Source organism: Canis aureus, chromosome 3 (assembly GCF_053574225.1).
Source record: "Canis aureus isolate CA01 chromosome 3, VMU_Caureus_v.1.0, whole genome shotgun sequence".
NCBI classification, from domain to species: domain Eukaryota; kingdom Metazoa; phylum Chordata; class Mammalia; order Carnivora; family Canidae; genus Canis; species Canis aureus.
Window position 1 is genome coordinate 17,948,159 of NC_135613.1, and position 13,999 is coordinate 17,962,157.

General features: G+C 37.6%; 1 protein-coding gene across 3 annotated transcripts in view; it reads right to left on the reverse strand.

The window, feature by feature from the left end:
• CDYL2 (chromodomain Y like 2) overlaps positions 1–13,999 on the reverse strand; it is a 195,355-nt gene that overhangs the window by 85,723 nt on the left and 95,633 nt on the right. Inside the window, exon 1 of one of the 3 annotated variants that reach the window (XM_077890931.1) lies at positions 2,436–2,492. The exons of the other annotated variants lie outside the window; for them this stretch is intronic. Within the exon in view, the coding sequence (XP_077747057.1) occupies positions 2,436–2,462 (27 nt within the window). The 5' untranslated portion in view covers positions 2,463–2,492. Of the gene's footprint in view, positions 1–2,435; positions 2,493–13,999 lie in introns of those variants that run through there. 3 annotated transcript variants of the gene reach the window in all.

Below are 13,999 nucleotides of genomic sequence, written 5' to 3' on the forward strand. Positions count from 1 at the left end.
CTGCTATCTGCCAGCTGTGCCAATGTCCCTACAGAGACCTTCTTTGATGCTCAGGTGGTTAGGGAACCCTTCAGGAGCTGAGGGAACCTCTAAAAGAGCTCTATAAACAAATTAAAACAAAAGTGCCTAGTGATAAGAAAGCACTGAGTCCTCATATGATTGACAGCAGCATTCTTTATAGTGCAGAGGTTCTTGGCTGCACACTGGCATCACCTGGGGAGTTTTTTAAACTATCAATAAAATATAAACAAATAAGGAAAGACATGAATGAATAAATGGATGAATGAGTGAAAACCAATGCCCAAACCCCAAATCACTGATGTAACTGGTTTGGGATATAGTCTGGGCTTCGAGATGTGAAAGCTCCCCAAGTGACTCTAATGTTTAGAAGTACGTGGAATAACAGAGCATCTTCTAATCGATGGTGTCTCAGAGTCAATGAAAGTAAAAGCAGGGCTGGATGCTCGGAGTTTACCAGAGGAACTCAGTCTGATCCCCCAAACACTCCAGCTCCTTTTGCTGCAGAACTCTATCAGGCCAACAATAGAAAGTGTAGGCAGGCTTCATATATATTTTATCTGTCATCCTCAGAACATACCTAATACTGGTTTTATTGGGCCCATTTTGCATATAAGGAAACTGAACTTCAAAGAAGTCCAACTACTCACTCAAGGTTATAGAGGAAGTTACTGGTTGATCAGTGACCCTGGTCTACTCCCAAAACCTATGCCCTTTCAAAACAATATACTGGCTAATATATCGTGTTCCTTCTACACATAGGGCTAGGAGACAGAATATAAGGATAGGTAGGCCACAGAACATGAACCCCAAGAGTTTATAATCCACTCCAGAAAGCAGCCTGGCATCCAAGTCATCATCATCCCAGCCACCCTGGGCTTTCCAGAACACTAAGAGCTGAGGAAGTCCACAGAGGAAAATTTATCCTTGGCCAGAAGAGTCAGTTTCCACAGAGAAGAGCACTCTGGACTTGGCCCTTGGAAGGTCAAGGGGGTTTCTACAGGCACAGCAGAGGGAGAGGACAAAGGTACGGAGGGGCCCAGGTGCCATAACCCCATCCTGTTTCAGGGCAAAGGTCTCACCTGTCAAGTTCAGTAGGAGTACTGTACACCTACCCTCTACAGCCTCCCGTGTCATGGTACCCATTTCCAGCACCTGCTCAGGCTTACCATTTGGGTACATTTAGGTGCACAGTGCAGGTCTGGGAATTCCTGGAGAGGAGAGAAGCAGTCCCAAGAGCCATCTCAAGCCACCTCCTCTGAGGAGCTGCTCCTCCCGACACAAAGGCTACATTCCTGGTGCCTGGTCCCAATGGTAGGGAGTTTTGCCCAGAAAGGTTGTATTAATTAATCCTTGGCCCACTATCAAGCCCAGCTTTGGCCTCACAGTCCTCAGGAACTGAGCCCTCAGGAACTGAGCCAAACACTCAATTTACAGTTTGTATCCCGTCTGTGGCTGAATCTGAGGCTGAGAGATGGGATGTCTCTAAGTAAGACTTAAATATAACTGCTCCTGAACCCCAGACTCACCAAATGCTAACCTCAAATGCTAGAATGTCCCCTGGCTGCACTGGACCTCCCTTGGGAAGAACCACCACATTCTAGAAGCTATGATCCCCTTGGAGGACCAGGGGAGACAAACAGCTCTCTTTCCTGGGCACCCTGATTTTATCTACACACGTCCTCTTCTTTTCTTGTTGAACCTACATGTTATTATTCCCCTCTGTTCCTCAGGGCAGGGGTCAGCAAACTACAGCCTGAAAATCTGACCCACTTCTTGTTTTTGTAATTAAAGTTTTATTCATAATGCAGTCATACCAATACTTTGCCATCACAAGGGCAGAACCAAGCAGTAGGCAAAGAATGAATGGACTGTAAAGTTAAAAATATTTACTCTCTGGCCTTTTATGTTACAAGTTGCACGTGCAGACCCTCGTCAGAAACAAAGAAGAAAAGGATGAGGGGACCTAAGAGAAATTCCTTACGTCTGGTGTTCCTGTCACAGGGCTCTTTTATCCATGCTACTAGGGTTCCTTCCCTCAAAGAGCATACCTGCCTTCACACTCTGAAGACATCCCCCTTTATTTAGGATGAAGACCCTGATTCATTAATATGGCTCATAAGATCCCATAAGACCTTCTGTCCACCTCAAACACATGACACACACGACATGAAATGTTATGTGTGCCTTGCCTCTAGTAAAGGATGATGTTTTATGAAGCTTTTGTTTCACACACATAGACATACATACACACTTTTGTACTGAGCTCATGATGCGAATTTCTTTTGGTAGGTCATAGTCAAAAAGTGTGAAAGCCACTACACTAAAAAAAAAACAAAAACAAAAACAAAAACCTCTATGAATTAGATCTTAAATAGACCCACTTCTCTGCATCACCAAGTCACAAAACCTCTCACCTTGATCTTTGCTGCAGCCTCCCACATGGTCTTCCTTTTTTTAATGTTAGGGAGTATCCTCCTTTTTTTTAAAAAAAAAAAAAGATTCTATTTATTTATTTACGAGAGATAGAGAGAGAGAGGCAGAGACATAGGCAGAGGGAGAAGCAGGCTCCATGCAGGGAGCCTGATGTGGGACTCATCCCAGGGCTCCAGGATCATGCCCTGAGCCACCCAGGCATCCCCCACGTGGTCTTCCTGCTTCCATTCCAGCCTTGACTAATGCATTTGGCACACCATGGCCAACTCTAAAAATCCCTGTCCTAAAACTCTTTTGGGTGGTCTCTCACTGCCTTAGGAATTAAACCCATGTTTCTTATCACAGCCCATAGCATTAGTCATGGCCTGGAGCCCACCTGCATGCCCCACCTTGGTACCACACTCCAGCTGTGCTGCCCTCTATCAGTTCCTTGGACATGTTCAGCTCTTGGCCACTGTAGAGCCTCTGTGGGTGGGTATTATCCCCTTCAATACTAGGATTGAATCAGGTTTAATTGAGTTAGGTAAATACATTAACTTAATATGGTGGGATATTGGGGGCTTGACTATTCCCAATTCCTATACACACACACAGCATCACCAACTCCTATTCACCCTCTTGTTCCTATTTTAATGTCATTTCCTCAGAATATCTTCTCTGACACCTTATGTCAGGGACATTGTATTTTTAGCACTCTTTTCTATCCCTTACAACACCCAGCACAATTGTTACTGGTGATCTATGATTTGTGGTAACTGTCCCCTCTCAGTGCTGGATGGCAAGCCCCATGTAACAGGGTCTAAGTGTGTCCTACTCACCACTGTGTCCCCAACATAACCCCAGCCCACAACTGATGTCCAAGAAACACTCATCAAATGACTAAGTCAGTAAGTCTCATCCTGCTCTCTACAAATCTTAGCATGACACAAATGTCAAATTCTCATTTCTGTGTTTAGGAACTCTACTTAGTCACTGTACCCTAAACTACATTTGAAGTTCTAGGAATGGGTATGTTTAACCACCCTGAGAAACCTGAACCTAGGCAGAATTGGAAAATACTTGGCATATTCTTCTAAAGCTTGCCAGCCCCATGTGAGTGGGATGCTTTTGTGACAAGCACATACCCTGCTATCCGAGAGGAGTAAGGATCAGAGTTCCTTGGTCCAGATAAGTGAAACCCCATTTTTTCAAGTTCTCACTCGCCCCACACATTCTTAATATCATTCCATCCAGAAGCTTCTAATGTGCTGGGACATCAGTCTTTTGGATGACAATTAGTCACTGATTGGCTCCTAAAAAGGCCAACTGTGACATGTTCCTTAGCCCATGTTGAAGCTTCTTCCATTATATGTGTCTGAGTCATACACAAAAAAAGCAGTGACATCTATTTCAAGTTTGAAAATGATTCGCTAATCCAGAAAAAAAAAGGTCAAGTTCAGATGAACTAAGATTGGCCATGAGTTCAAATTGCAGAGGCTGGCTAATAAATTCTTAGAAGTTCAGTATAATATTTTATTTTTGTGTATACTTGACATTTTCCACATGAACATTGAGAAATGATTTGATGAGCATTTAGTGACTCTAATCAATATTCATCCATATGTTTGCTCTCAATAATTTTTTTAAAAAATGGCAATGAAGGAGTTTGTAAAATAAAGAGACTGATTTTAGTACAACAAACAATAATTGTACAATCTTGTCTATAATTTAATTATAATCCGTTACTAAAATAACATTGAATTATGAATGAATTTCTAATTACTCTAGGTAAAAAAGTAAAATTCTATTTAGAGCAAGTTTTAAATAACTAAAAACACAACTCCAAGTATAGAGCTTGGCACTCAATACATATTTGTTGAATAAAAGACTAGCTCAGGCATCTAAAAAATGTGAAACTATGTTTAGCTTAAGCAAAATGAAAAAAAAAAAAACAGATTAATAGTGCCTAGGGTTCGGGATCTGGGTTCTGATATTCTCTAATGAAAGGAACAAGGACTCCTTGGAGAAACGGCTGACTTTAGGGTTGAGGCAGGGATTATACAAAATGAACCTGGAGCATTTTATAGTGCCACAAATAAGGGGCAAGATGAAGGCATATCAAAAAGACATAGAAGCCAACCTGAAAGAGCATGTGGTAGCCAAAACTAGAACAATTTGAGCAAACAAAGCAAATAATGTAGTGGTGGCTTATAACCCAAATCATAAAATATCCATTACGTCTAGTCAGATAAATTAGTGATTAATTAATTAGATAAATCAGGGAGAAGAGACAAATCTCCCATAAGAAAAGAATTCCAAATACTTTATGTAGATATTCACCCCTCAAGAAGTGGGTACTTAGTTCCCTACCCTTGAGTGTGGGCTGATCTTCATATGAGAAGAGAACCATCACAGCAGAAAAACCAGACAGACACAATCTCAGCCAAGTAATCAAGGTCAACACTAATACTGGTGAGTCATGTTGACAGCATGATCACCCTTGATATGATGTGATGAGAAGGGCACTTTACCTCTGGGGTCTTCCTGATAAAAATTCATAACACACTATCATCATGAGGAAAACATCAGACAAACTCAAGTTGAGGGACATTCTGCAAAATACCTGCCTGGTATTCCCCAAAAATATCAAGGACATCAGAAATGAGGAGAGTCTGAGAAACTTATAGATCAAAGGAGGCCAAGAAGACATGACAACTAAATGTAATGTGTTATCCTGGATGAGATCCTACGTTCTATAAATGAGCCAGAGATGGCCTCTGTTGATTGACCTCTAGGTTGTTTACTTCTTCATAGCAGGTTGTGAAGCTTGCTCAGGCAACACTAAAAATTTTACACACTGAACTGTTTTAAATATAGCCCAAATGACCAGGTTTTAGCCATTTACAGCCTGCTTGTTTTGCATATTCTACAAACTATGCCCAAAATTTGCTAGTGATAGGTAAGATAAATTGTAACTATAAACACTGCAGGCTCCTGTTGCCCTTTGGAGCTCCCTAACTCAGAGATTTTCTGTTGGGTTGGAAGCAACACCACTGTGACACAGGGCACCCTTGCCTGCTCCTTCTCTCCTGTGAATTCTCTGCCTTCCCTGTGCTGAATAATCACCCCTCCACATACAAAACTGTCAAAGCATCACCCAAATAAATAAAGCCTATGTATGCTACTGCCACCTCACTGTAATATCTGTTTCCTTGACCAGCTCTCAAATCCTTTGATTTGAAACCAAAAGAAGAAGAAGAAAGAAGAAAGAAGAAAGAAGTAGTAGTAGAAGTAGTAGTAGAAGAAGTAGTAGTAGAAGTAGTAGAAGTAGTAGTAGTTGTTGTTGTTGTTGTTGTTAAGGAAAATCCAATGAAGTCCAAATGAAATGCAGAGTTTAATTAATAGTGATCCACAAATCTACCAATACCATATCCTCAGTTGTGACAAATAAGACCAGGGGAGCTATCATCCTTTCTCCAGTGTCCATGCATAAAGCTTAAATGTCATTCCAGAAGGTGTGATTTTTTTTGTCTCCACCCTCAGCCTTGGTGCAGCGGTACAGAGTTTCTGTCCAACTGGAGAGAGGCCAACAGGACAGGCCCGGGGAAACTGACGTTATTTTGAACACAGAATGGAGAAGATCATGCCTAAGATCATTACTGACAACAAAAGAGATGTTCATGACAAGCAATTAAGAGATGACCAGTAGTTCCCTGAAACTAGTAACACACAAGATAGCAGGAAGTCATAAGTATAAGAGAGTGAAACAGAGAAAGGGACAATCAAGAAGGGACCTTCTGGGATTATACTCATCACTACAACTCCAGAAACTTGGGCACATGTATTAGGCTATATCCATCAGAAGCAATCAGAGCTGGTTGTGGAGCAAACTTGAAAGCATTCTCCCACACTGACCTATTAGCAAGGGGCAGAAGCCTTAGTGACTCAAGGAGTTTAAGTATAACCTCTGATCAAACACTAACTTAACAATAAACTACAATATCCTCAGGAAGCTTGGTTTGAAGCCACATTCATCCCTGGTGGTCTGGAAGACTGTGTATATGCCCAAGCTGCACCCTTTCAGGAATGACCACAGAGGGAACATCCCAAATACCAGTCCCCAGCATAGAGAAAAAACTATAAATCCTCTAAATGGTGTAAGTGGTTTCTAAGTGACATACAAATCCATACAAAGAGTGGCTGAAAGGGATAAGCACCACTTTTGGCCAGTAAGTATCTCATGTTGACCTAAGAGGAATCCTTAAGAAACCAGGCTAAAATATAAGATTTTATTTATTTATTCATGAGAGAGGTAGAGACATAGACAGAGGGAGAAGCAGGCTCCCTACGGGGAGCGCAATGTGCAACTTGATCCCAGGACCCCAGGATCACGACCTGAGCTGAAAGTAGATGCTCAACCACTGAACCAACCAGGTGTCCTCAGGCTAAAATATAAAAAATAAGAGTAAAAAGTTGAGCAGAGACCTCAGAAGTTGCACAATGCAGGGAAAATAGACTTTACAGCATTGGTTCAGCCTAGCTATTAAACACATAAATCAATGACCAAACATAAACAACAAGCCCTGGTAGGGAGTGGAGAGGAGAATAAGTATCTAGATTTGTTTCAATATATTACCTAAAATGCCCAGTTTTCAACTAAAACTTATGAGATATGCAAAAAAAAAACCCATGAAGGTGTGATGCTTACGGAGGGTGCGGGGCGCAGGCAACAGAAACTGTCTTTGAGGGAACCCAGATGTTGGATATACCAGATAAAGACTTCAAAACAGCTGTTATAAATACAAAGAACTAAAGGAAACAATGTTTAAAGAATTAAAGTAAAGTATAATGACTATGACACACCAAATATAAAATATCAATAAAGAGAAATTATGCTTTTAAAGAGAGGACCAAACGAAAATCTTGGAGTTGAAAAGTACAATAACCAAAATGAATATATCATCAGCAAGGCTCATAAACAGATTTGAGTTAGTAGAGGAAAGAATCAGCAAACTTGAAGATAAATCAATAGATATTATTAAATCTGAAGAACAGAAAGAAAAAAGATGGAGAAAAATGAACTGAACTTTAAAGAAATGTGGAACACCATTAAGCACGCCAATATATACATAATAGAAATACTAGAAGGAAAGAAGAGAAAGGAAAAGAGAAAGTATTAAGAGAAAGAATGGCTGAATCCATCTCAAATTTGATGAGAAATAATAATAACAAGCCCAAGAAGCTCAACAAACCCTAAGTAGAATAAACACAATATTACACTCAGATACATCATAATTAAATACGCATAGCCAAAAATAAAAAGAAAATCTTTAAACGAGTAGAGAAAAGTGACTCATCACAAATAAGGGAACTACAAGATTAATAACTGACTTCTGATCAGAAACAAAGAAACCAGAGGGTGGTAGAGCAACAATTCAAAGTATCAAAAAAAAAAATGTCAACCAAGAATCCAATATCTAGCAAAGATACCTTTCAAAAATGAAAGCAGAATAAAGACATCTCAAGATAAAGTATTTTTGTAAAACAACCATTTAAATAACAAAACAAAAATATACAGCTAATACTACAACAAAGGAGATTTAAAATTTTTTGTTATCCAGTTATTATACAGGAAGGTTGAAAAGTTGGGGAAAGGAAAATTTACAGATAGAACAAATAGAAAACAAATATTAGAATGACAGAATTAAGCCTAGACATATCAATAACAATATTATATTTAAATGGCCTAAAAACCCCAATTAAAAGGGATTGCCAAACTGGATTTAAAAAATCAAATGCCAATATGCTGGCTACATGAAACCTACTTTAAATATAGAGACACAAATTGGTTAAATATAAAAGGATGGGGAAAGATATGTCATGCTAACATTCAAAATAAACCTGGACTGGCCATTTTAACGTCAAAGTAGATTACAGAGCAAGGAAAGTTATTTCCTAATGTTGAAAGAGTCAATTCATCAAAAGGACATAAACTTAACATTTTGCACCTAATAACTGAACTTCAAAATACAAAAAGCAAAAATGGATAAAAATGGAAGGAGATCCACAATCATTGTCAAAGGCTTAAATATACCTCTTTCCGAAAAACCAATAAAACAAGTACACAGTCACCCCCGCCCCCTACCCACCTCCCCTTCCACCCCACCCCCAGTTCGTTTCCCAGAGTTATGAGTCTCTCATGGGTGACGGGCACTGAGGGGGACACTTGATGGGATGAGCACTGGGTGTTATTCTACATGTTGGCAAATTGAACACCAATAAAAAATAAATTTATATATTAAAAAAAACAAGTACACAAAAAATCAGCACAAATATAAAAGCACAATCCAGAAAAATCTGAACACTACTATCAACCAACTTGATCTAGTTGTCAATCCAACACTATTAGTAACTCCTAAATAGACTAGAACACTATGCCCAATAATAGAAGTTTAAACATTCTTTTCAAATGCTTATGGAATATCTACCAATATAGCCCACAGACTGAGCTATAAAACAAGTCTCAATAAAGTTAAGAGAACTGAAGTCATACAAAGTATGTTCTCTGACCAGAGTGGAATTAAATTAGAAATTAATCATAGGAGAATCTCTGGGAAATCTCTAACTATTTTAAAATTAAGGAAAATACTTCTAAACAATTCATAGGTCAAAGTAGAAATCAAAATGAAATTAGAAGGTATTTTAACACATTTCAATTTTGTGGTATGCCACAAGAACCTATATTTGTAAAGAAGTAAGGCCCCTAATCAGTTAATTCATATTCTACATTTAGAAACTTGAAATAAAAGAGAAACAAATTAAACCCAAAGAAGTAAAAAAAAAAAAAAAAAGAAAAAAAGAAATAATATCAGAAGAGAAATAACAAAATGGAAAGCAGAAAAGTGAGAGAAAAAAATCAATAAAACCAAAAACTAATTTGATCAGAAAAATCAATAAAATTGATAAACCTCTACCAAGACTAATCTGGAGGGGCAGAAGATACAGATTAATAATATCAGAAAAGGGGGATATAAAATCACTACAAATTTTACAAATATTGAAAAAATCATCAGGAAATATATTTTGAACTTTATTCCAATAAATCTGACAACTTATAGGACGTGAACAAATTTCTGGAGGGACACAAAGATAAGGTTCTTGAATTCAAGAGGAAATAGATAACCTGAAAAGCTGAATATGTATTAAATAAAATAAATTTGTAGCTTAAAATCTTTTCACAAGAAAACTCCATTTTTACCAAACATTTACTGCTACTACTATTACTGCTAATTATAATAATGATAATATCAGTTCAACACAAACTCTTCCAGTTAATCAAAGAGAAGGGAATACTCCCCAATTCATTCTATCATGGCAACATTATTCACACTAAGATATTAAAACCACACAAAAATATTACAAGAAAAGAAAACTAACTACAAACCAATATCTATCATGCACAGAAATTCAAAACCTCTATAATTTTAGCAAATAGAATCCAACAATACATAAAAAAGATTATATAATATAATCAAGAGGAATTTTATCCCCAGAATGCAAGACTTGTTTAACACTTAAAAAATGCAAGTAATTAATCTGTTTATTACAGGACAATAAAAAGATGTGAAAAACTTACAGACTTGTCATGAAATAGTTTAAAAGACCTAAATAAATAAATAAGAATATCATGTTCATAGGTCAAAAACTCAATATGCTCTGATGTCAATTCTCCAAAATGGTCTATAGAATCAACACAATTCCAATAAAAATTCCAGTAGGCTTTTTTGTAAAAATGAAGAGCTGATTTTAAAATTCATATGGAAAAGAACCTAAAGCACCAAAACAACTTTGAAAAAGAACAAAGTTGAAGTGCTAACACTATCTAATTTTCAGACTTATTACAAAGGTATAATATTTAAAACAGTGTGATACTGGTGTAAAGATACAGATTAGTGGGATAGAATAGGAGCCCTAAAGTCAACCTAAACACATATATAAGCAATTGATAGTTGACAAAGGAGCAGAAGCCACTGAGCAGAAAAAATAGCCTTTTCAACAAATGGTGCTAGAACAATTAAATATCCATATGCAAAAAAGAAGTTTAATCACATCACACACAGAAATTAATTCAAAATGGATCACAGATCTAAATGTAAAACCTAAAAATATAAAACTTCAAAAAGAAAACATAGGAGATAATCTTTGTGACCTTGAGTTAAACAAAGATTTCTCAGATGTGATGTTAAGAGCACACAACCCATAAAAGAAAATGATTGGAAAATTGTACTTCAAGAAAGTTAAGTTTTGCTCTTTGAAAGAAACCACTAAGAGAATGAAAAGACAAACTATGACTGAAAAAAATATTTCAAACATGTATCTGGGTTTTTAAAAAGATTTTATTTATTCAAGAGAGACAAAGAGTAAGGCAGAGACACAGGCAGAGAGAGAAGCAGGCTCTATGCAGGGAACCTGATGTGGGACTCGATCCTGGAACTCCAGGATCATGCCCTGAGCTGAAGGCAGATGCTCAACTGCTGAGCCACCCAGGCGTCCCTCAAACATGTATTTGATAAAAGATTTGTACTCAGAATAAAGAACTCATAAAACTCAACAATAAAAAAAGACATTTTTCTTAAGTGAGCAAAAGATTTGAGCAGAGCACTTCACCAAAGAAGGTATAAAGATGGCAAATAAGCCATGGAAAGATTCTCGACATCATTAGTCATTAAAGAAATGCAAGAATGGTTAATAATACTGGCCATACCAAATGTGGAGAAACTAGAACTTGCCTATACTGGTAGGAATGTAAAATGATATAACCACTTTGGAAAATAGTTTGGCAGTTTCTTAAAAATTTAAAACACATCTACTGAATGATTTCCACATTCCACCCCTATGTATTTACTTGACTTCATTTTCAATTTTTTATTAAGTTCTAGTTCATTAACATTTAGTGTAATATTGGTTTCAGGTGTAGAATTTAGTGACTCATCACTTACATATAACACCCAGTGCTCATGAAAAGTACCCTCCTTAATATCTGTTACTCATTTAGCCCAGCCTCCACCAACCTCCTATCCATAGTTTGTTCACTATTGTTAAGAGTTTCTTATGGTTTGCTCTCCTCTTTTTTTTCCCTTCCCCTATTATCGTCTGTTTTGTTTCTTAAATTTCACATATAAGTGAAGTCATGTGGTACTTGTCTTTCTCTGACTGACTTATTTCACTTAGCTCCATCCATGTCATTGCAAATGGCAAGATTTCATTCTTTCTGATGGCTAATATTCCTGAGTGTGTGTGTGTGTGTGTCACAATTTCTTTATCTATTCATAATCCAAAGGACATTAGGGCTCTTTCCATAATTTGGCTATTGTTGATAATGCTGCTATAAACATCTGAGTGCATGTATCCTTTTGATTTTGTATTTTTATGTCTTTTGGAAAAATAGTAGTACAACTGCTATGTCATAGGGTAGTTCTATTCTTAAATTTTTGAGGAACCTCCATAGTGTTTTTCGCAGTGGCTGCAGCAGCTTGCATTCCCATCAACAGTGTAAGAGGGTTCCCCTTTCCCTGCATCCTTGGCAATCTGTTATTTTGTGTTGTTAATTTTAGACATTCTGACAGGTGTGAGGTGATATCTCATCGTTTTGTTTTGGGGTTTTTTTTAAGATTTTTATTTATTCATGAGAGACACACAGAGAGAGAGAGGGAGAGCAGAGACACAGGCAGAGGAAGAAGCAGGCTTCATGCAGGGAGCCTGACGTGGGACTCGATGCTGGGTCTCCAGGATCACGCCCTGGGATGAAGGCAGGCGCTTAACCGCTGAGCCACCCTGGCTGCCCTATCTCGTAGTTTTGATTTGTATTTCCGTGATGTTTAGCATCTTTTTATGTATCTGTTGGCCATCTGTATGTCTTCTTTGGAAAAATGTCTACTCTTGTCTTCTGCCCATTTTTTAGATTATTTGTTCTTTGGGTGTTGAGCTTGGTAAGTTCTTTATAGATTTTGGATACTAGCCCTTTATCTATATGTCATTTGCAAATATCTTCTTCCATTCCAAAGGTTTTTTGTTAACTGTTTCCTTCACTGTGCAGAGGTTATCTTGTTCATGTCCCAATAATTCATTTTTCCTTTGCTTTCCTTGCCTCTGGAGACAGGTCTATAAAGAAGCTGCTATGGCCAATGTCCAAGAGGTTGTTGCTTGTATTCTCCTCTAAGATTTTGATGGTTTCCTGTCTCACATTTAGATCTTTCATCACGTTTGAATTTATTTTGGTGTATGGTTTAAGAAAGTGATCCAGTTTCATTCTTCTGCATTTTTCTGTCCAGTTTTCCCAACACTTGTTGAAGAGACTGTCTTTCTTCCATTGGATATTCTTTCCTGCTTTGTTGAAGGTTAGTTGTGGGTCCATTTCTTGGTTTTCCATTCTGTTCCATTGATTTAAGTGTCTGTCTTTGTGCAAGTACCATACTGTCTTGATGACTACAGCTTTATAATATAGCTTGAAGTCAAGAATTGTGATGCCTCCAGCTCTGCTTTTCTTTTTTAAGACTGCTTTGGCTACTCAGGGTCTTTGCTTTGGCTATTCAAGGTCTTTTGTGGTTCCATACAAATTTTAGGATTGCTTATTCTAGCTCTGTCAAAAATGTGGGTGGTATTTTGATAGGGATTGCATTGAATGTGTAGATTGCTTTGGATGTATAGACACTTTAAGAATATTTATTCTTCCAATTGATGAATGTGGAATGTTTTTCCATTTTTTAATGTAATCTTCCATTTTTTTCATAAGTGTCCTATAATTTTCAGAGTACAGATCTTTTTACCTCTTTAGTTAGGTTTATTCTTAAAGTATCTTATGGTTTTTGGAGCAATTGTATATTGGATCAATTCCTTGATTTCACTTTCTGCTTTCATTATTGATGTATAGAAATTCAACAGATTTCTGTATATTGATTTTGTATCCTGCAATTCTACTTAATCCATGTATCAGTTCTAGCAATTTTGTGGTGGAGTCTTTCCAATTTTCTACATATAAGTATCAGCTTATCTGCAAATAGTTAAAATTTGACTTCGTCCTTGCCTATTTGGATGCCTTTTGCTTCTTTTTGTTGTCTGATTGCAGAAGCTAGGACTTCCAGTACTATGTTACAAAACAATGGTGAGAGTGGACATCCCTGTCTTGTTCCTGACCATAGAGGAAAAGCTCTCAGTTTTTCCCCCACTGAGGATGATATTAGCTGTTGAGTGTTTTGTTTATGGCAAAAGTATACAGGGTTTGTTTTTTTTTTAAGATTTTATTTATTCACGAGAGACACAGAGAAAGAGGCAGAGACAGAAGCAGGCTCCCTGTGGGGAGCCCGATGTAGAACTTGATCCCAGGACCCCAGAATCACACCCTGAGCTGAAGGCAGATGCTCACCCACTGAGCCACCCAGGTGTCCCAAAAGCATATGTTCGTATAAAGATCTGTGCATGAATGTTCACAGTTTTATTTATAATAGTCAAAATCTGAAATTGAACCCCATACCCAATAATACATGAGTAGATAAATAAATTGCAGTGT